The sequence below is a fragment of the Carcharodon carcharias genome, chromosome 30 (genome assembly GCF_017639515.1).
Source record: "Carcharodon carcharias isolate sCarCar2 chromosome 30, sCarCar2.pri, whole genome shotgun sequence".
Lineage (NCBI taxonomy): Eukaryota > Metazoa > Chordata > Chondrichthyes > Lamniformes > Lamnidae > Carcharodon > Carcharodon carcharias.
This window is the reverse complement of record NC_054496.1, coordinates 26567597-26590353: the sequence shown is the minus strand read 5'-3', so window position 1 is coordinate 26590353 and position 22757 is coordinate 26567597. Positions and strand designations below refer to the sequence as shown.

Here is a 22757-nt window from a genome sequence, read left to right as displayed (position 1 = left end):
GTCAACCTGCCATCCTGTAACTCTAAAAACTATGAATTGCACTTAGAGTAAGTAGAATGAATAGAATAAATGACTAGTAACGACTTTAGTACACTTAGGCTAACTTTATCTTACTTTGGTTTCCATTATTATTCTATTTCACTTTGACTTGATTTAACTTTACTTCCCTATTGCTAGTGTTCCTTCCTGAAATCAAAGCATCTACTATAAATGATACATTTTTCTCATTTTAAACTATTTAAACACGCTTCCTAACAGCAGCTTCTCACCAGACAATGAACTTACAGTTTCCCTGTGGATGTCACTCCTGGATTTTTAAAAACTCAGCCTACTGCCCAAGTAGAGGTGTCCCTCGCAGGCTCTGCTGTTTCCGCTCCCGGAAGGAAAGGTTGTCATAAGACATGCCACCCATTCCAAGTGTTATTCTAGCACACCTTCTCTGAACTGCTTCCAATGCTTTTAAATCCTTCCTTAACATTCGTTTCGTAGTAAAGAACTTGAGTATTGCTGAAAAAGAGAGACTTCTTTTGTCAAAGCTTTTCAGCTTGCACTCATCAGGACAATTCACAACAAAATACCAATGTCAGGGGAAACAACATGTTTATACTGTATGAGAAGTCAATGCTGATTGGCAGATTGGAAGAACATGTATACACATTGCGCCTATTTCAGCTAAACAAAATAAGTGACATCCATTCACTGGTTCACTCCCCAGGGCAATGTCTTAACCAATCAGTCAGGCTGCCTGCTTTAAATTTCAAACAATGCTCAGCATTTAACTGTCAGTCACCATCAACTTGTGCATTCTCCATGGCAATGCCTCTAACAATTAGAGTCCATTTGCCAACCAATCAGCACTCTCTTCACATACAGTATAAATATGTTATTTCCCCAGATATTGGTATTTACTTGCAAATCATCCTGATGAGTGCAAGATGAAAAGTTTTGACAAAAATGTCTTTTTTCAGCAATCCTTCCTTAAATAAGGAGACCAATATTGTATATAGTATTCGGGATGTGTTCACGCCCTGTATAACCGAAGCATAATCTCTCTATGTTTTTGTTCACTTGCAATAAGTAATAACTTACTATTAACTTTCTGAATTACATGCTGTGCCTGCATACTAATCTTTTGTAATTCATGCACTAGGACACCCAGATCCTTCTGCATCTCCGAGCTCTACAATCTCTCACTGTTTAGATAATATGCTTTTTTATTCTTCCTGCCAAAATGAACAATTTCACATTTGCCCACATTACACTCTATTTGCCAGATCTTTGCCCACTCACATAACCTATCTATATCCCTTTGTAGCCTCCTTATGTCCTCTTTGCATCTTACTATCCTATGTGTCATCAGCAAATTTAGCAACCATAGTCCCTTCATCCAAGTCATTTATATAAATTGTAAAAGTTGAGGCCCCAGCACTGATCCCTGTAGCACACCAGTTGCTACATCTTGCTAATCAGAAAATAACCCATTTATGCCTACTGTTTCCTATTAGCTAGCCAATCTTCTATTCATGGCAAATGTTACCCACTAAACCATGAGCTTTTATTTTCTGCAATAACCTTTGATGTGGCACCTTATCAAATGCGAACTGAAAATCTAAGTACAGAACATCCACCGGTTCCCCTTTACCCACAGCACATGTTACTTCTTGAGAGAAATCTAATAATTAGGTTAAACATCTAAGTGCCCTGCTATAATGTCTAATAACAGCATCTAACATTTTCCCTATGACAGATGTTAAGTTAACAGGCCTGTAGTTTCCTGCTTTCTGTCTCCCTCCCTTTTTGAACAAATGAGTTATATTAGCTATTTTCCAATCTAATGGAACATCTCCTGAATCTAGGGAATTTTGGAAAATTAAAACCAATGTCAACTATCTCACTAGCCCCTTTATTAAGACCCTAGGATGAAGTCCATCAGAGCCTGGGAACTTGTCAGCTCACAGCTCTAACAATTTGCTCACTACCATTTCCCTGGCGTCAGGAAGATATAATCACTTCCAAAATGTTATTGGAATTTATTGTAAAATAGTAGTAGTGGGATATGTCTATGTGGGAGTCTGTGAGAGACTTAATTGAATTAGGGACAGCTAATCTGGGCACTTTGATGTAAAAAGAGAAAGTTAGGTTTGAACTGTTAATTAGGTAAACATTGGAAGTTTGAGGTGTGAAGTGCAAAGGGAACATTTGCATTTTTAAACAAACTATAGTGGCTCGAATTCAAAGGAGGGAGTGTAATGTATACAAAGCCAGCCGAAGTAGTAAGAAATAGTGTGTTTATTTATTTTCCCCCAAAGATTACTGGTGGAATTGGTACCAGGATAGATTTTTTTTAATTAGTAGAGAGATAAAGTTCAAAAGACATCATAAAACAAGGGAATTTGCATGCAAAGAGGAAAATATGTATAAAGGAGAGAAAACTGTTTGTAAGTTCCAACGTGTGAAAAGCCTGCAGCCTGTGTGTGCCAAGCTGCTGCCTCCAGGGACTTAAGTTAAGAGCTCACTTTGAATCTGACTGTTCAGGGTATCTTAAAATCTGTAACAAAAACAAAAATACCTGTAAAAACTCAGCAGGTCTGGCAGCATCTGTGGAGAGGGACACAGTTAACATTTCGAGTCTGCATGACTCTTCAACAAAACTAAGGAAAAATAGAAAAGGGGTGAAATATAAGGGGGGGTTTAAGGGGGGTGGGTGGGGGAAGACAAGAAGAGCTGGATAGAGGGACAGTGATAGGTGGAGATAACCAAAAGATGTCACAGACAAAAGGACAAAGAGGTGTTGAAGGTGCTGATATTATCTAAGGAATGTGCTAATTAAGGGTAGAAAGCAGGACGAGCAAGGTACAGATAGCCCTAGTGGGGGTGGGGTGGGGTGAAGGAATCAAAAAAGGCTAAAAGGTAGAGATAAAACAATGGATGGAAATACATTTAAAAATAATGGAAATAGGGAAAAGAAAAATCTATATAAATTATTGGAAAAAACAAAAAGGAGGAGGAAAATCGGAAAGGGGGTGGGGATAGAGGAGAGAGTTCATGATCTAAAATTGTTGAACTCAATATTCAGTCCAGAAGGCTGTAAAGTGCCTAGTCGGAAGATGAGATGCTGTTCCTCCAGTTTGCGTTGAGCTTCACCGGAACAATGCAGCAGGCCAAGGACGGATATGTGGGCAAGAGAGCAGGGTGGAGTGTTGAGATGGCAAGCGACAGGGAGGTCTGGGTAATGCTCGCGGACAGACCAAAGATGTTCTGCAAAGCGGTCACCCAGTCTGCGTTTGATCTCTCCAATGTAAAAACCGCATTGGGAGCAACGAATGCAGTAGACTAAGTTAAGGGAAGTGCAAATGAAATGCTGCTTCACTTGAAAGGAGTGTTTGGGCCCTTGGACGGTGAGCGTAGGGGAAGTAAAGGGGCAGGTGTTGCATCTTTTACGGTTGTCCAAGGGCCCAAACACTCACTTCAAATGAAGCAGCATTTCACTTGCACTTCCCTTAATTTAGTCTACTGTATTCGTTGCTCCCAATGCAGTTTCTACACTGGAGAGACCAAACGCAGACTGGGTGACCGCTTTGCAGAACATCTTCGGTCTGTCCGCAAGCATTACCCAGACCTCCCTGTCGCTTGCCATTTCAACACTCCACCCTGCTCTCATGCCCACATATCCGTCCTTGGCCTGCTGCATTGTTCCAGCGAAGCTCAATGCAAACTGGAGGAACAGCACCTCATCTTCCGACTAGGCACTTTACAGCCTTCCGGACTGAATATCGAGTTCAACAATTTTAGATCATGAACTCTCTCCTCTATCCCCACCCCCTTTCCGATTTTCCTCCTCCTTTTTGTTTTTTCCAATAATTTATATAGATTTTTCTTTTCCTACCTATTTCCATTATTTTTAAATGTATTTCCATCCATTATTTTATCTCTACCTTTTAGCCTTTTTTGATTCCTTCACCCCACCCTATCCCCACTAGGGCTATTTGTACCTTGCTCGTCCTGCTTTCTACCCTTAATTAGCACATTCCTTAGATAATATCACCACCTTCAACACCTCTTTGTCCTTTTGTCTGTGACATCTTTTGGTTATCTCCACCTATCACTGGCCCTCTATCCAGCTCTTCTTCTCTCTCCCCCCACCCCCACCCGCCACTTAAACCAGCTTATATTTCACCCCTTTTCTATTTTTCCTAAGTTCTGTTGAAGAGTCATGCGGACTCGAAATGTTAACTGTGTTCCTCTCTGCAGATGCCAGACCTGCTGAGTTTTTCCAGGTATTTTTGTTTTTGTTTTGGATTTCCAGCATCCGCAGTTTTTTGCTTTTATCTTAAAATCTGTGTCTTACTGTTACCTTAAGTAAAGTGTAACTGGGAGGTGGATTGATTGGTGGATTTAGAAGTCATCATAGTAGTAATTTGTAGACCTATGTAAGTATTTAAAATCATTTCTCTTATCAATAAATGTTTAATTTAGTCTTATAAAAACCTATTAAGTCTCGTTGGTCTTATTACTGAATTCAAAGCCCGCATCTCGAAACATACAAATTGAAAATTAGTTGTTTCAAGTTTCCCACTGGGATTTGAACAGCTCAGCATTTAACCATCTGCTGTGTCATAACACCTGGTGATCATAATTTTCTTGAGTCCCTCCCTCCCTTCCAATTCCTGATTTACAGCTATTTCTGGATGTTACTTGTATCCACCAAAGTGAACACCAATGCAAAATACCTGATCAATTCGCCTGCCATCTCCTTATTTTCCATCATTAATTCCCCAGACTCACTTTCTATGGGACCGACGCTCAACTAATTAACTCTTTGTTTAAATGAAATATCTGTAGAAACTTTTACTATCATTATATTTCCAGCTAGCTTCCTCTCGTACTCTTATTTTTGTTTCTAGTCATTCTTTGCTGTTTTTTATATTCTGCCCAATCTTCGAACCTGCCATCCAACCTTGCGCAATTTTGTTTTCTCTTTAAAGTTTGATACTATCTTTAGCTACTTTAGTTAACCATGGATGGTGGGTCCTCCCTTTAGAATTTTTCTTTTCTCGTTGGAATGTATCTATTCTGTAATATCCCCTTAAATGTCAGCCACTGTATCTCTCTTGACCTATCCCTTAGCCTAATTTGCCTAATTGAGCTGCAGGACAAGATATTAGGGTGGGGTTAACATTTGGTTTGAAGGAGAAAAGTGAAGTGGAGAGGTTGACGGAGGCATTTACAGAACGTGGGGCCTCAGCAGCTGAAGGCAAGGCTGCTGGTGGTGGAGCGATTAAAATCAGGGATTTACAAGGGGGCAGAATTGGAGGAGTGCGGATATTGTGGAGGGTTGTGGGGTTAGAAGAGATTACAGAGATGGGGAGGGATGAGGCCATGGAAGAATTTGAACACCAGAGTCAGAGTTTTAAAACTACACTAAGAAACGGCCAACCAGCGTCACAGACATCGTCCAGTGAACAGATGACCCACAGTGACTGGGCTATCCTGAGCTAGTTTACCTCGGTTGAGATGCCAGATGTAGAACCCACATTTCTATGGTGTCTTATCTATCTCCTGAAGCACTTCATACACAATGAACTACTTCGATGGGCAGCCACTGTTAAAAAGCGAGCCCAGCAGCCACTCTGTCATAGCAAGATTCCACCAGTAGCAAGGACATGAATGGATAGTTCATCAGCTCTAAGTTGAAGGATAAATATCCGCCAGGACACCAGGGATAACATTCCTGCTCATCTTCAAAACACATGGTGGGATCATTTACATCCACCTGAGGGGACAGGCAGGGCTTCAGATGAACATCTAGAAAATTGCATCACCAACAGTGCAGCACTCCCTCCGTACTGCACCGGATTGTCAGCCTGGGTTTTGTGCTCCAATCCTGGAGTGGGACTTGAACCCACAACTTTTGACTCCAAGGCGTGAGTGCTGCCCACCAAACACTGCCAATGCTGAGGGAAGCTTTAATTATCTGAATTATCCCAGGGCAGGTAAGGCAGGGGTTCTCGCTTCCAGTTTTATGTGGGTAAATCCAGGGAGGACAGAGATCAGGCTCATGTGGGATGTCCCAATGGAGAAGCCTTTCTAAATTATAATCTAAATCTAGCATAGCTCCCCTCCATTTTGTTATCTACCTGAATAGCAAGTACCTGATTGGATGATGTGGTGGGATTGGCTTCCCAGCAATTACATTACTGCTCTCTGTTCAAAAATCAGTCTGCTGCCATTTTAAGCACTGGTCAATATTCGTCAACAATTAACTGGAGTTCAGAATTCATTGAGCATTCAGTACAGCCTCTGCTCTCACTCAGCAGGCCCCAAGTTCTGTAAATGCCTCCCTCAACCTCTCCACTTCACTTTTCTCCTTCAAACCAAATGTTAACCCCACACTAATATCTCGTCCTGCAGCTCAATTGGCCTTAGAAATTTGAGCACACACAAACACACACAGGCTGGAATTCGACAGCTGAAAACTCAGGATGGGGGTGGTGGGGGGCAGCCGGGAAGCCCCACAGCGATTAAATAGCTATCACGGTGTTAACGGGCTCAGGGCAGGATCTTGCCCAACCACCCCCTCAAAGAGCCAGTTGGCTGACAGCTCTCTAGTCTCAGCAGCGCCACCAGGAACGGTGACCACTGCTGCGACCGCACACAGTCAATGCCCATCAATGCTGGAGCTAGGTGTCACAAGGCGAGTGGAGGTGTTTCGCCGGGTCTTGTCTGGAAGACCCCAGCGCTGGTGGGTTTGGAGGGAAGGAAGGTGCAACAATCAGGGGAGCGGGGAAGAAAACACGTGGGGGCAGGGAGTACCATGAAGGGAGCCTCAGTTAACTAAGGGACCCCCGCCCACCCCGCACCAGCTCATAACAAGGCCACCAGGGTTTACCAGTCGAGGCAGGAGACATGAAATGTTCACTGGCCACCTAAGGCCCACTGGCCCAAATGCAGGTGCCTGACACCTACCCAGCTGGTAAAATTCCAGCAGAGGCAGGTAGGTGATGGTTACACCACCCCCCCCTCACCATGTCACCCAATTTTACACCCTCCACCCCCTGCCAGCCAACCCTCCCCCCCATATAGAATCAGATATAAACAAGGAGAGATGCAGGTGTACATGAACAATGAAGCAGCCACCCTAGAAAACACCTCCTACCCGATGGGTTTTCCCCAGCCACTCGCCATACTGCCTCATTTAATTTAAAGACAAGTTGCTAATCTACTAAATCAGCAGATTGAGAAATACCAATCATAGGTGACAGACGTAGCCAAGGACACAAGGGAAGGGAAACTTGAAATAACTGCCACAACTTGTTTTGCATATTGTATAAATTTCGAGATGCGTGCCTTGAATTCAGTAGTAATAAGACCAAGTCTCATTGGTTGATACAAAACTGGATTAAACATTTATTAATGAGAAAAATGATTAAGCACATACATAGATCTACAAATTACCACTCTGATAACTTCTAAATCCCGTACTTAATCTAACTCCCAGTTACACTTTTGTTAAGGCAACAGTAAGACACTTGGATTTTAAAAGACCCAGGCAAAGAAACATGATACCCTGAACAGTCAAATTCAAAGTGAGTTTCCTTAATTTCAGTTACTTGTAGACAGCAGCTTGAGGCATAGATGCTGAAGGCTTTTCACACTTGTTGGATCTTAAAATACCTACCTTTACACGCAGCTTTCATTTCTTTATACATATTTTCCCTGTTGAATTCAAATTCCCATTGTTTCACAATGTCTTTGGACTTTACCTTTCTGATAATAAAAATCTTGCATATTACTAAGTTTTACCAGTAACCTTTGGGTAAAATAAACACACTGTTTCTGAACTTCATCTGGCTAGTTGACACATTTCACCCCTTCTTTGATAACAATCTAGCCTGGTTTATTTAAAAATGCAAATATTCTCTTCACACCAATGTTGACCTACTTAACATTTCAAACCTAGCTCATCTTCTACCACATCAATGCCTTCAGACCAGCTGCATTTAATCCAATTAAGACACACACACACAGACACAACTATTATACAATAAATTCCAATAACATTATGAAAATTATTAGATCTTCCTGACAACTGCCAGGGATGCCAACTTTCAGAGGAGACGTTAAACTCAGGCCCCCTTCTGCCCTCCCAGGATGATGTAAAAGATTCCACAGCATTACAACAAAGAGTAGTTGAACGGGCATTCTTTCACCCCACCAGCCTGGACAGTATTTACCCCTCAATCAACACCACATAAGCAAATTCCGACCCGGAACCTCAACTCTCTTCCTCTCTCTTCAGATGCTATTGGACCTGAGTATTTTCAGCATTTCCTTTCAACATCACCAGACTGTCTGCCCATTTACATGACTGCTGCTCATAGATCTTGCACGTGCAAATTGTCAGCCTCGTTTCCTGCATTTCTACAGTGACTGCACTTCAAAAAAGACTTCATTGGCTGCAAGAGTAGGAGCACAGCGAGCAGGCAAAGGGAGATTGAGAAACCCAAAGAGAAAAATCATGTCAACAGAACAGTGTAGTGATGCTGATAAAAGCAAGCAGAGTGGGACAGGAAGGGTCAGAGAGTTTAACAGTAATTGTGCATCAGTAAGGACCATAAGACGTAGGAGCAGAAGTAGGCCATTTGGCCCATCAAGTCTGCTCTGCCATTCAATGAGATCATGGCTGATCTAATAATCCTTAACTCCACTTTCTTGCCTTATCCCCATAACTTTTGATTCTCTTATTGATTAAAAATCTGTCTATCTCAGCCTTCAATATACCTAACGACTCAATCTCTACAGCTCTCCGTGGTAAAGAATTCCACAGATTGACTACCCTCGGAGAAGAAATTCCTCCTCATCTCTGTCTTAAATGGACGACCCTTTACTCTGAGATTATGTCCTCTGGTCCTAGACTCACCCACAAGGGGAAACAACCTCTCAGCATCCATCCTGTCAAGCCCCCTAAGAATCTTATATGTTTCAATAAGGTTGCCTCTTATTCTTCTAAACTCCAATGAGTACAGGCCCAACCTACTCAACCTCTCCTCGTAAGAAAATCCCTCCATACCCAGGATCAACCTAGTGAATCTTCTCTGGATTGCCTACAATGCCAGTATATCTTTCCTTAGATAAGGGGACCAAAACGGTTCACAGTATTCTAGGTGTGGTCTAACTAGTGCCTTGTATAGTTTTAGCAAGACTTCCCTATTTTTATACTCCATTCCCTTTGAAATAAAGGCCAACATTCCATTGCCTTTCCTATTACCTGCTGAATTTGTATGCTAGCTGTCCGTAGACTCTGGAATGTCCCAGCAGATTGGAACGTTAACAGTGCTATTCAAGAAAGGGAGGGAGGGAAAAGCTAGTGAACTACAGGCCAGTTAGTCTGACATCAGTCATTGGGAAAGTGCTGGAACCTATCATTAAAGAAGTTTTAACAATGCACTTAGAAAATCATAATATGATCAGACAAAGTCAGCATGGGTTTTACAAAAGGGAAATAATGTTTGATAAATTTATTAGAGGTTTTTGAGGATGCAACTAGTATGGTGGATAAAGAGAAAATCAGTAAATGTAGTATACCTAGATCTCCAAAAAGAATTCAACAAGGTACCACACAAAAAGGTTAACAGGCAAGATAAGGGCTCATGGAGTTGGGGATATTATATCAGCATGTGTAGAGGATTGATCAATGGACAGGAAGCAAAGAGTAGCCATAAATGGGGCATTCTCAAATTGGCAGGATGTGACTAGCGGAGTGCCACCAGGATCAGTGCTGGGGCCTCAGCTGTCTACAATCGAATATTAATGACTTAGGCAAAGAGATGGAGAGTAACGCACCTAGGTTTGCTGATGATACAAAGCTAGATGGGAATGTAAGTTGCGGGGGAGACGCAGAGATGCCGCAAAGAGATACAGATAGGTTAAGTGAGTGGGCAACAAGATGGCAGCTGGAGTATAATGTAGGGAAGTGTGAGGTTATTCACTTTGATGGCAATAGAAGAAAATTTTTTTTTAATAAGGGGTGAAACTTCTAAATGTTGATGTTCAAAGAAACTTGGATGTACTCGTGCAAGGAACTCAAAGTTTACATGCAGGTACAGCAAGCATTTAGGAAAGCAAATGACCTTTATTGCAGGGGAATTGAAGTACAGGAATAAGGAAGTCTTGCTACAATTGTACAAGGCTTTGGTGAGACCACATCTGGAGTAGCGTGTGCAGTTTTGGTCTCTATATTTAATGAAGGATAGACTTGTGTTGGGGGCAGTTCCGCAAAGGTTCACTAGACTGGTTCCTGAGATGAGAGGATTGTCCTAAGATGATAGGCTGAGTAAGTTGTGTGGAGGGAGGAGCAAGGGACATTAATCATCATTTAGACTGGACCAAATTGGTAAGGGTCTAGAAAATGAGTTCTCTAGCATTAAGAAGAAAAAGGGTCAATCTCATTGAAGCATACAAGATTCCGAAGGGGTCTGACAGGGTGGACACAGGGGTTGTTTCCCCTGGCTGGGGGCAGAGTCTCAGTATAAGGGGTTAATCATTTAGGACAGAGATGAGGAGAAATTCTTTCACTCAAAAGATTATGAATCTTGGAATTCTCTACCCCAAATGTAGATGCTCCATCATTAGCTACATTTAAGGTTGGGATAGACAAATTTTTGGTCTCTCAGGAAATCAGGGGAGCATACAGGAAAATGGAGTTGAAGCCCAAGACCAGCTATTGTCATAATGAATGTCTGGGCAGGCTCAACAGGCCATATGGTCTACTCCTGCTCCGATATCGTTTCTTGCAAGCTACTTTGGGTCGCTCCGAGGTCAATAAACAAGATCTAAAAATGGTATATCAAAAAAGGCACATCAGTCCAAACTCTCAATATCCATCAATCTCCGACTGCGATTACATGGAATGGGTGGCTCCTCCCCGACAAGGTTCGCTTTTCCTAACTCTCGAATGGCCAACATTCCAGGGGAGGACAAAGAAAATGCGTCAAAGGCACTCTGAAGTTCTCCTTGAAGTGCAGCAGCAATGACCTTAATGACTGAGTGGAGCTGGCTAACTCAGAATGTCGACAACTTGTCCATCAACACTTCGAGTTCTAATGTCTTAACGCTGAGGCAGAGCAATGACAGAGGAGGAAAGAAAAGGATGCCAAATCCTGTACTCCAGATCCCACTACCTCATGAGACATCCTGCCCCATGAGGATCAAGAATTGCCCTGTTCAGTCAAATGAAGGCCCTTGGCAGAAATTCGCAACTCTTGAGTAGATGTCAACCTCGAATTGGGGGACAGACAACAACTCTGCCCTTCTATCTCTATTCAGAGGACACCCAAAGAAAAGGCATCTTCCCAGCTTTCAGAGAGGCACAGCTTAGAATAAACAGGGACCACCTCACGTACCTTTACCCCTACACCACAATGCAAAGCTCAGGTAAAACCCAGCCCAGAATATGACCACGGTCAATCTAGCTCTTAATTCTTCAACTAATCCAAAACAATAGTCTGGTGATTTAGAGAGATGCTTAGCTCTATTTTAGGGGCAAGCAGGCAAGCTCAGTGTACTGTGGTTTGCCTCATCACCTTTAATTATATCTGTGGGAATTCCCACAGATTACTGGCCATCTGCTGTTGGTGTTAGGTAGGGATTACCAGACAGTTGAAATTTGGAAATACAAAGTTTAACATTGCAACGCTCAGATTAGAGAAGGCCAGTCTCCTTGAGCTGACTCTCTGTGGGTAAACTACCCAACCTAGTTCCCCAAACTTTGAGGCTTGTTCTTGGGCCAAGTTTTTTTTTGGGATGTGGGTGGAGGAAAAGGTGGTGAATCTCCAGTATTGAGAACCAAATTATGCATGCTGGTAGCTAAAAGTCTCCCTCATCCACCGACATCTGAATCAAAATAGAACCTCCCCACACCACCCCCCCGCCCCCCACCCCAACCCAACGCGCCCCCCCCCCCCCCCCCCCCCCCCCCCCCCCCCCCCCGCCAACCACCCACCAACGTATAAAAACGTTTGGCCGTGTAGGCCTCAGGCTTGGCAGCAAGCATCAGGCCCTTGGGCTGGCGTGCAACAGTGAAAAATAACCATTTAAGTATAAACCACATGCGCGTATACACACCCACCACATCTCAAGGATCAGTTTATGACGAGATTTCTTAAAACCCTGGAAAACATTTTGGTGGTTGAGAGATTAGAGGGTGGAACAAAAGGCTAAAAGTAAACTTGGCAGATCACATTTCACATATAGCCACAGTACGGCACCCAGACAGACACCGGCTCCGTTCTGGGAGCCTGACCAGCTTTCCTAAACTCAAGCTCCAACCTTAGCAACTTAAAAAGGCAAAGCAGCCAACTTAATTGCCTTTCCTCTTTAGCCTTTATCTACCTCTACCCAGGCAAAGAGTTAAAGATGGTATCTTGTGTGGTAGTCTAAAGCTTAACATCCTTGCACGCTTTCTAGGGGATTTCCTCTCCTACCCTCCCCCACATTTGGATTCTCTCTCTCCCTCTCACTCCTCCCCCTTCCATTGTTTTTTCTCTCTTTCTCCCTCCCCCTCTCTCTTTCTCCAACAATTTGCATACATATAGCATTTTCAAACCAGTAAAACATCCCAAAGATTCTGCACAAGAGTGTTATCAAACAAAATCTGATAAAGTGTAAGTACCTAGAGGTAGAATTTAAAGAGTGTCTTAAAAGGAGAGACAGAGAGAGAGATAGAGGCAGAGAGATTAAGGGAAGGAATTCCAGGGCACAAGGCCTAGACAGCTGAGGGCACAGCCACTAATAATGGAGCGATTAAAATCAGGGATGCTTAAGTGGACAGAGTTAAGGAGTGCAGATATCTCGGAGGGTTGTGGGGCTGGAGCAAGTGAGAGAGATAGGGACTAAGAAATTTGAAAAAAGAAGAGATTTTTTTAAAATTGAGGTGTTGCCGGGTGAGAAGTCAAAGTAGGCTTGGCGGACTACTCGACCAACATCCACTCCTAGATCGACAGAATAAGTGTTGGGAAGACTAAACCCAGATCTGACTTAATTAATGCAAAGACCAAGTCCATTGTCCTCAGTCTCCACCACAAACTCTATTCCCCAGCTACCAACTCTATCCCCCTCCATGGCAATTGTCTAAGGCTGAACCAGACCGCCCACAAACTTGCTGTCATATCTGGGTCTGAGATCAGCCTCCAGCCACATACCTGTTCCATCACTGACCGAACAATGGGCACCATTCCGTGCTGCCACAGAATGGATTTTGGGATCTTCTTGTGCAGTTGAGCTAATCAATGAGCCTCTCTCTTTGAGCTAAACTTTCGGTGCTGTGTTCCTCTTGTTCATACAAGAATGTGAAAGTAACAGTGAGCAAATTTAGAAAAAAATCTTTCCCATTGAAACAAGGGTGTGTGTGTGTGGGGGGGGGGGGGGGCGGGGAGCCTGTGGAGAACTCACATTTGGCCACAATTAGCCAGGTGCTATAGCCAATAACAACAAAAACCACAAATAACCAGCAAACAGGATCACTGACCTAGTTGAGTTAGAAGCTGATGGCCTGAAGAGAAATTTCTTCAGAGATGTGAACTTCTGGAATTATCTATCACTGGATGTTCTGTCGTTGAGTACATTCAAGATTTTTAGTCTCTAGACGACTCCTCTTCCTATTTTGGTGAAATGGTGGCATAATAGTAATATCGCTGCACTCATAATCCAGAGGCCCAGAGTATTGTAAGACCATAAGATGTAGGCCATTCAGCCGATTGAGTCAGCTCCACCATTCAATGGGATCATGTCTGATCTGATAAACCTCAACTCCACTTTCCTGCCTTTTCCCCATAACCCTTGATTCCCTTACTGATTAAAAATCTGTCTATCTCAGCCTTCAATATATTCAGTGACCCAGCCTCTATAGCCCTCTGCAGTAAAGAATTCCACAGGTTCATTACCCTCAGTGAAAAAATTCTTCCTCATCTCTGTATTAAATGAGTGACCCTTTACTCTGAGATTATGCCCTCTGGTCCGAGACTCTCCCACAAGGGGAAATGTCCTCTCAGCATCTACCCTGTCAAACCCTCTAAGATTTTATATGTTTCAAGAAGGTCATCTCTCATTCTTCTAAACTCCAATGAACACAGGCCCAACCTACTCAACCTCTCCTCATAAGAAAATCCCTCTATACCAGGGATCAACCTAGTGAACCTTCTCTAGACTGTCTCCAATGCCAGTATAATTCCCTTAGATAAGGGAACCAAAATTGTTCACAGTATTCCAGGTGTGGTCTAACTAGTGCCCTGTATGGTTTTAGCAAGACTTCCCTATTTTTATACTCCATTCCCTTTCAAATAAAGGCCAACATTCCATTTGCCTTTCCTATTACCTGCTGAACTTGTATGTTAGCTTTTTGGGATTCATGCATGAGGACTCCCAAATCCCTCTGTGCTGCAGCTTTCTGCAGTCTTTCTCCATTTAATAATATTCAGCTTCTCTATTCTTCCTGCCAAAGTGCATAACTTCACATTTTGCCACATTATATTCCATCTTCCAAGTTTTTTCCCACTCATTTAACCTGTCTATAATCCCTCTGTAGAGTGTGTGTGTCATCCTTAACCTGGAGACACAGGTTCGAACCCCACCATGGCAGCTGGTGGAATTTACATTCAAATTACTAAATCTGGAATTGAAAGCTAGTCTCAGTAATGGTGACCATGAAACTATTACCATTTGCTGTAAGAACCTATCTGGTTCACTAATGTGTTTTAGGGAAAGGAAATCTGCCATCCTTACCCAGTCTGACCTACAGGTGATGCCAGACCCACAGCATTGTGGCTGACTCTTAACTGCTCTCTGAAATGGCCTAGTAAGCCACTCAGTTCGAGGGCAATTAGGGATGGGCAACAAATGCTGGACTTGGCCAGTGATGTCCACATCCCATCAATGAACAAAAAGAATTCTTATGTTCTTATTTCTGGGTAATGAAGGAGGAGGCAAGGATAGGGTCTGCAATTTTGGCTATACCTTCAAAATCAATTGGAGGAGAACAAACAGGGAGCTAGATTTGTGTTTGGGGAATTGAAGGATACTGAGGGAATGACATTTGGAGTGTATGATTGGAGATATACATGAAGGAAATGAGAAATAATAACAACTTATATTTGTATAGCACCTTTAACGCAACAAAACACCCGCAAATATTTCACAAGAACATCAGAAAACAAATGTCATATAAGGGGAGATATTAGGCAAGATGACCTGAAAGCTTGATTAAAGAGGTGGGTTTTAAGGAATGTCTTAAAGGATGGAAGTGAGGGACAGAGGTAGAAAGTTTTAGGGAGGGAATTTCAGAGCTTGGGGCCTAAGTAGTTGAAGGCACGGCCACCAATGGAGGAGACACGAGAATTGAGGATGATCAAGGGGCTCGAATTACAGGAGCGCAGATACTTCAGAAGGTTAATGGGGCTGGAGGAGATTACAGAGATTGGGAAGACTGAGGACATGGAGGGATTTGAAAACAAGGATGGGAATTTTAAAATCAAGACATCATTGACTGGGAGCAAACGTAGTTCAGCGAGCACACGGGTAATGGAGGAACGGGGACTTATTGCCAGTTAATTCACGGGTAGCAGAATTTTGGGGGACCTCAAGTTTACACAGGGTAGAATGTGGGAGGCCAGCCAGGAGTGTATTGGACTAGTAGGGTCTCGTGGTAACAAAGGCACAAATGAGGCTTTCAGCAAATGGGCTAAGACAGGGGGGAGGTTCTAAGTGGTCTTAAAAGTAGATAAATCTCCAGGCCCAGATGAAATGTATCCCAGGCTGTTGCGTGAGGCAAGGGAGGAGATAGCAGGGGCGGTGGCAATAATTTTCAATACCTCTCTGACCACAGGAGAGGTGCCAGAGAATTGGAGGACAGCCAATGTGGTACCGTTATTCAAGAAGGGAGGAAGGGATAAACCAGGGAACTACAGGCCAGTCAGTCTAACTTCAGTTGTGAGGAAACTATTGGAAGCAATTCTGAGGGACAGAATTAATATACACTTGGGTAGGCAGGGATTAATCAAGGACAGTCAGCATGGTTTTGTTAAGGGGAGGTCATGTCTGACCAATTTGATTGAATTTTTCGAAGAGGTAACCAGGTGTGTAGATGAGCATTTGACGTAGTCTACTTGGACTTCAGCAAGGCTTCTGATAAGGTTCCGCATGGGAGACTGATACGAAGGTAAGAGCCCATAGGATCCAAGGCAATTTGGCAAATTGGGTCCAGAATTGGCTGAGTGGCAGGAAGCAGAGGGGTTGAGGGGTGTTTTTTGTGACTGGATGCCTGTGTCCAGTGGGGTTCCACTGGGATTGGTATTGGGTCCCTTGCTGTTTGTGGTATATATAAGAATTTAGACTTTAATGTAGGAGGGTTGTTCAGTAAGTTCGCGGATGACACGAAAATTGGTCGGGTGATAAATAGTGAAGAGGATAGCCTTAGATTACAGGAGGATATGGACGGGCTGGTCAGACGGGCTGATCAATGGCAAATGGAATTTAATTCGGATAAGTGTGAGGTGATGCACTGGGGCAGGACAAACAAGGCACGGGAATCCACGATGTATGGTAGGACCCTGGGAAATACCGAGGATCAGAGGGACCTTGGTGTGCATGTCCACTAGTCCCTCAAAGTAGTGGGACAGTTAGATAAGGTGGTTAAGAAGGCGTTTGGGATACTTGCCTTTATTAGCCAAAGCATAGAATATAAGAGCAGGGAGGTTATGCTGGAACTGTATAAAACGTTGGTTAGGCCACAGCTAGAGTATTGCGTGCAGTTCTGGAAACCGCATTATAGGAAGGATGTGATTGCACTAGAGAGAGCGCAGAGGAGATTTACCAGGATGTTGCCTGGGCTGGAGAGTTTTATTTATGAGGAGATTAGATGGACTGGGGTTATTTTTCTCAGAGAAGAGGAGATTGAGGGGGGACATGATTGAGGTGTATAAAATTCTGAGGGGCACAGATAGGTAGACAGGAAGGTATTTTTCCCCTTGGTGGAGGGATCAATAACCAGGGGGCATAGATTTAAGGTAAGAGGCAGGAGGTTTAAAGGGGATGTGAGGAAGAATTTTTTCATCCAGAGGGTGATGGGAATCTGGAGCTCACTGCCTGAAAGGGTGGTAGAGGCAGAAACCTTCGTTACGTTTAAGTAGTATTTGGATGTGCACTTGCAATGCCGTGGCATACAAGGCTATGGGCCTAGTGCTGGAAAATGGGATTAGAATAGTTCCTCTCCGCAGATGCTGTCAGACCTGCTGAGTGTTTCCAGGTATTTTTGTTTTTGTTTTGGATTCCCAGCATCTGCAGTTTTTTGCTTTTATTTTTGCTTTTATCTTAGAATAGTCAGGAACTTGTTTGACCGGCGCAGACTCGATGGGCCGAAGGGCCTTTTTCTGTGCTGTCGACCTCTGTGACTCATGTGACCCAAGTCAATTGTGTGATGGCAAACAATGATGGGAAATGCAGATATTGGTGTGGTGAATGAATTAAACTATCCTCTTTGTTTAAGACATCGGAAGTGGAACTAAGACTTGAGGAAACTTGATTAGTAAATAACTAATTTCATTCGAACTAATCTACTTAGTGTTTCAACGTACTTGAGCCTAAGCCATGAGTCACTCTTGCTGGAACCGAACTACTGTCCACAGTACTGGAGATAATAAATCAGTCAGTGTTCAAGCAGTGGAGGCAGAGGTTCCCACGGTCACAACTCTATCCATGATATACCTGCCAAGAACTGCTCTCTCACCTCCACCATTGTTCTCTCTCTCTCTCTTGCTGTTTCTTTCTTTCGCTATATCCCAAACCCCTCTACATACACTGCGCCATTTTAGCCTCAACTTCTGCTTCCAACTCATCAAGTTTCAATGGAGACACCTTAGAGTCAGAGGCTTAGGGTTAATAAGGCACATCAAGTCCACGTCAGCTCTCTGTAGACAATCTATTCAATCCTATTCCCCCACTCTTTCCCCATAGCCCTGAAAGTTTATTTCCCTCAAGTGCCCCTCCAATTTCCTTTTGAAATCATTGATTATCTCCGCTTCCACCTTCTTCATAGGCAAAGAGTTCCAGGGCATTACATAGGAACTAGGAGAAGTAGTAGGCCATTTGGCCCCTCGAGCCTGCCCCACCATTCAATGAGATCACGGCTGATGATCTACCTCAATGCCCTTTTTCTGCACTATCCCCATATCTCTCAATATCTGTAATATCTAGAAATCTACCGATCACAGTATTGAACATACTCAATGACTTGAATCTCCGCAGCTCTCTGGAATAGAGAACTGCATTAAGAAGCTCGTCTTCATCACACTGCACCACCCACCCCCTCCAATCTCTTGCTTAAAATCTTCAATGTGTGTCCACTAGTTCTTGTCGTATCAGTTAATGCAAACAGTTTTTGTCTACCTTATCCAAACTTGTCATAATCTTGTACATCTTTATCAAATCTTCTCTTAATCTTCTCTGCTCCAAGGTCAACATCCCCAGCTTCTTCAAACTAAATTTGCAGCTAAGATCCCTCAGCCCTGGAACCATTCTGATAAATCTCCTCTGCCCACACTCAAGGGTCCTCACATCCTTCCCAAAGTGTGGTGACCAGAACTGGACGCAATACACAAGTTGTGGCCTAACTGGAGCTTTATAAAGCCTCAGTGTAACATTTACACTCTTATTTCCCTACTTTTGTTCTCAGTACTTCCATTTGAGGCCCAAGGTCTCATCTGCTTCGGTTGGATTGTGGATAAAGCAATTCCACTACAGGTTCAATAGGCAGAACTGTCACTTGCATGGTCAGACGATTGTGGGTTCAACTCCCACATAATCCAGACCGGCATTCCCAGCATCGTACTGAGGGAGTGCTGCACTGTCAAAGAAGGCACATTGTTTGGACAAGACAAATGATCCCACAGTACTGTTCGAAATGGAGGGTACATTGGCCTAGATTCCTCTCTCAGCTAGAGAGAGGGAGATTACTCACTCATTCATCTCAATCGCTGTTCTGTGGGGGGGGTGGTCCACTGTGCACTACCCAGTTGCCAAGAATGCTCCCTAACTGTGATTAAACTTCAGAAATTCTTCCAATGTGTCTTTAAGCATTTGGGACATCTCAAAGAGGTGAAAGGCATTATAATTATACATCTCTATCATTATATGTAAATATATATAGACACACACAACATATAAAAATATACAAATAAATATATTTATTGAGACAAACTTTTTTTAAACATGTTGTGCAAGTTAATCTTTCTACATAAACTTTTAAAAATAATAAGCTCAGGGTTTAGAAATGTATATGAAATACTCAGGGAGGCTGCAACAAAATAGAAGACAACATTAATATACTTGTAGACTAGGTGTTAAGCAACAGGAATTTTAATATAATATAAAATCAAAATACTGCAGATGCAGGAAAACTGAAATAAAAACAGAAAATGCTGGAAAAACTCAGCAGTTCTGGCAGCGTCTGTGGAGTGAGAAGCATTAAAAATGTTTCAAGTCCTTACGATGACTCTTCAGAGCTGAAGGTATTTCAATATACTTTAAATGTGAGGTGGAACACAGAGGAAAAGGTTGGGGGGGGCACATACTCTGTGGAGGATAGGAATGTAAAAGGGGTAGGAGCTGCAAAAAGAATCTAGGTGTACAGATTCACAAATCATTACAGGTGGCAACACAGGTCATAAATTAACGCAAAGCACTGGGGTTGACTCCTAGAGGAATGGAATTAGGGAAGAGAGAGAGAGGTTATGTCAAACTTGGATCAAATCTTAGTTTGACCACACTTGGCATATTGTATTCCGTTCTGGGCTTCACTTTACAAAAGAAAAAATGATATTGAGGCACTGAAGGAGGTGCAAAAGGTGATACCAGGTCTGAGAGGTTCTGGATATCAGGACAGAATGAACTGGTTTGGGCGCTTATCCCCAGAATAAAAACAGATCGAGGAGGGAATTGGTAGAGGTCTGTAAAATTATGGAAGGGTTTGATGAGGATGGATGTGGAGGTGTTGTTTCCAATTGTAGGGAGTCCAAAACTAGGGGTCATAAATATATTCAGAAGGCAATTCAGAATAACTTCTTTACCCAGAGAGTGGTGAGAAAATGGAACTCTCTGCCACAGGGAGTGGTGGAGGCCAATAGTGTAGAGGAAGCTAGATGAACACAGGAGGGAGAAAGGAATAGCAGGATGCGGCTAGGATTCGATGAAGTAGGATGGGAAGATGCAGAATAGACCACCTGAGCCAAATGGCCTGTTTCTGTGCTGGAAATACTATGAAATGCTGTATAAAAAAATGGGAGCATGAAAAGACTCACCCAAAACAAAGACCACAGTCTTCATGAGATTCATCACGGTCTCCTTGTGTCGACTTTGGAAGGATGTGTGCCGGGACATTAGCTTGGTTTTCTGCTTGACATAGTAGTAAATGTGCAGGTAATTCAACAGCATAACACAGAAGATTGCAAGGTTGGAGATGGCCCAGAAAACCAGGTAGCTCTGGCTGTAGAGAGGTGCCATCCGCGAGCAGCTGTCCAAATGGCAGATGCAGTTCCAACCCAAATGCGGGATGAAGCCTATCAATACAGCCGTGCACCAGATGCAGCCAATGAGGATGATCACCCGTTGATTGCTCATCTTGCTGTGCAGCTGAAACTGGAAGATAGTCTGGTGGCGTTCCACTGCGATGGCCAAGAGGTTGGCAACTGAGGCAGTCAGGCTGATGTCGAGGAGGCTCTGTCGAATGAACCAGGTGCCCACGCTGAGATGGATGGTGCGGGGCCCAGTGTGGAACATGAGGAACATGTAGGCGATGCCGGAGAAGAGATCAGCAGCTGCAAGGTTAGCCAGCAGATAGAAGATGGGATAGTGGAAACGCCGGTTGATGGCAATAGCCACGATGACTAGAAGGTTGACCAGGATGATGATCACGCACACCAAGAGGCCCAGGGAGACCACCAGCTTGTCCTTGGTCCTCCAAAATGGGCTCAGCTCTTTGCCTGTGCTGTTGTAGAAGAACCAGACGGACTGGTTGTAGTGGCACTCCCCCATATTGTCTCCCTCCCTCTCTCACTTGGCCAATCCTGGCTTGCACCTGAAAATCAAAACAATGTCAAACCTAAAAAAAAACCACAATTTATTCTTCAAACTTGATCTGGTTTATGATCAATCATCTCTAAACCAACTCATTTCTCTCTCTCTGCCCACCTCTACATCCACCAAGTTCCTCCCCTTATTTCCTTAATGTTCAGGCCTCAAACAACAGCAAAGAGAAAGCATGACCCAGTCATGAAATAGAACCAGGCGGCACAGTTTAAGAATAAAGTGTCTCCCATTTAAGACGGAGATGAGGAGAAATTTTTCTCTCAGAAGATCATGGTTACTAAACAATTGCTCAAGTATTTCAAGTAGGGCTTTGTCATATGTTGATCTGCAGAATAAGGGGGGAGGGGGGTGCAAAGGGAGTGCTGGCCACAGGGGGCTCCCCACAGGCAGCTGGGGGGCACCCCCACCCATCCCCCTTAGGCACATGGTGGGGGCACCCCTTCGTGTCTCCCCAGGCACATGGGGGGGGCACAACCTCACATTCCCTCCCCCCTGGCACATGGGGGCACACCCTCACCTCTTGCTCCAGGCACTTGGGGGGGTACCCCCTTGACCCCCTGGGAACCTCTCACCACCCCCCCACCCACCAGGCACAAGGGCTCCCTGCCAGGCACTGGGCACATGGAGGGGGGTCTGTGGGGCACTGGGCACATGGGGAGGGGTCTGTGGGGCACTGGGCACATGGGGAGGGGTCTGTGGGGCACTGGGCACATGGGGAGGGGTCTGTGGGGCACTGGGCACATGGAGGGGGCTCTGTGGGGCACTGGGCACATGGAGGGGGCTCTGTGGGGCACTGGGCACATGGAGGGGGCTCTGTGGGGCACTGGGCACATGGAGGGGGCTCTGTGGGGCACTGGGCACATGGAGGGGGCTCTGTGGGGCTCTGGGCACATGGAGGGGGCTCTGTGGGGCTCTGGGCACATGGAGGGGGCTCTGTGGGGCTCTGGGCACATGGAGGGGGCTCTGTGGGGCACTGGACACATGGAGGGGGGTCTGTGGGGCACTGGGCACATGGATGGGGGTCTGTGGGGCACTGGGCACATGGGGAGGGGGTCTGTGGGGCACTGGGCACATGGGGAGGGGGTCTGTGGGGCACTGGGCACATGGGGAGGGGGTCTGTGGGGCACTGGGCACATGGGGAGGGGGTCTGTGGGGCACTGGGCACATGGGGAGGGGGTCTGTGGGGCACTGGGCACATGGGGAGGGGGTCTGTGGGGCACTGGGCACATGGGAGGGGGTCCGCAGGGCACATTGCAAAGAGCTTTTACAGCCACTGTTGAACTGCAGTCTCTGTTTTTAAATCGATTTACACCACCCCGACAACTCTTGAACATTCACCACAAGCTGTTTGGTACAGTTAAGTTCTGAAGTAGAGATATAAAATTTCCAAATCGCAAATTCAAACCAGTTCAAAACTTTTGTTTGATCATTCCAGTCTTACCAGTTTATAAACAACAAACTGGATTTATTTATATGGTGCTTTATGGGAACAAAATACCACAAGGTACTTCACAGACAGATTAACAAAATTAGACAGTCATATTAGGTGATATTAGGGCAGAAGGCCAAAAGCTTAGGCAAAGAGGTAAGGAGCACTTTAAAGGAGGAAAGCAAAGTTGGAGAGG

General features: G+C 44.3%; 1 protein-coding gene across 3 annotated transcripts in view; it reads right to left on the bottom strand.

Annotated features, from left to right (window-relative positions):
• Positions 1–22757, bottom strand: part of lpar2a (lysophosphatidic acid receptor 2a) — a 77896-nt gene that overhangs the window by 13712 nt on the left and 41427 nt on the right. For all 3 annotated transcript variants that reach the window (XM_041177233.1, XM_041177234.1, XM_041177232.1), the window contains exon 2: positions 20346–21121. In XM_041177233.1, coding sequence (XP_041033167.1) covers positions 20346–21078 — 733 coding nt within the window. In that variant the 5' untranslated portion in view covers positions 21079–21121. The remainder of the gene's footprint in view (positions 1–20345; positions 21122–22757) is intronic.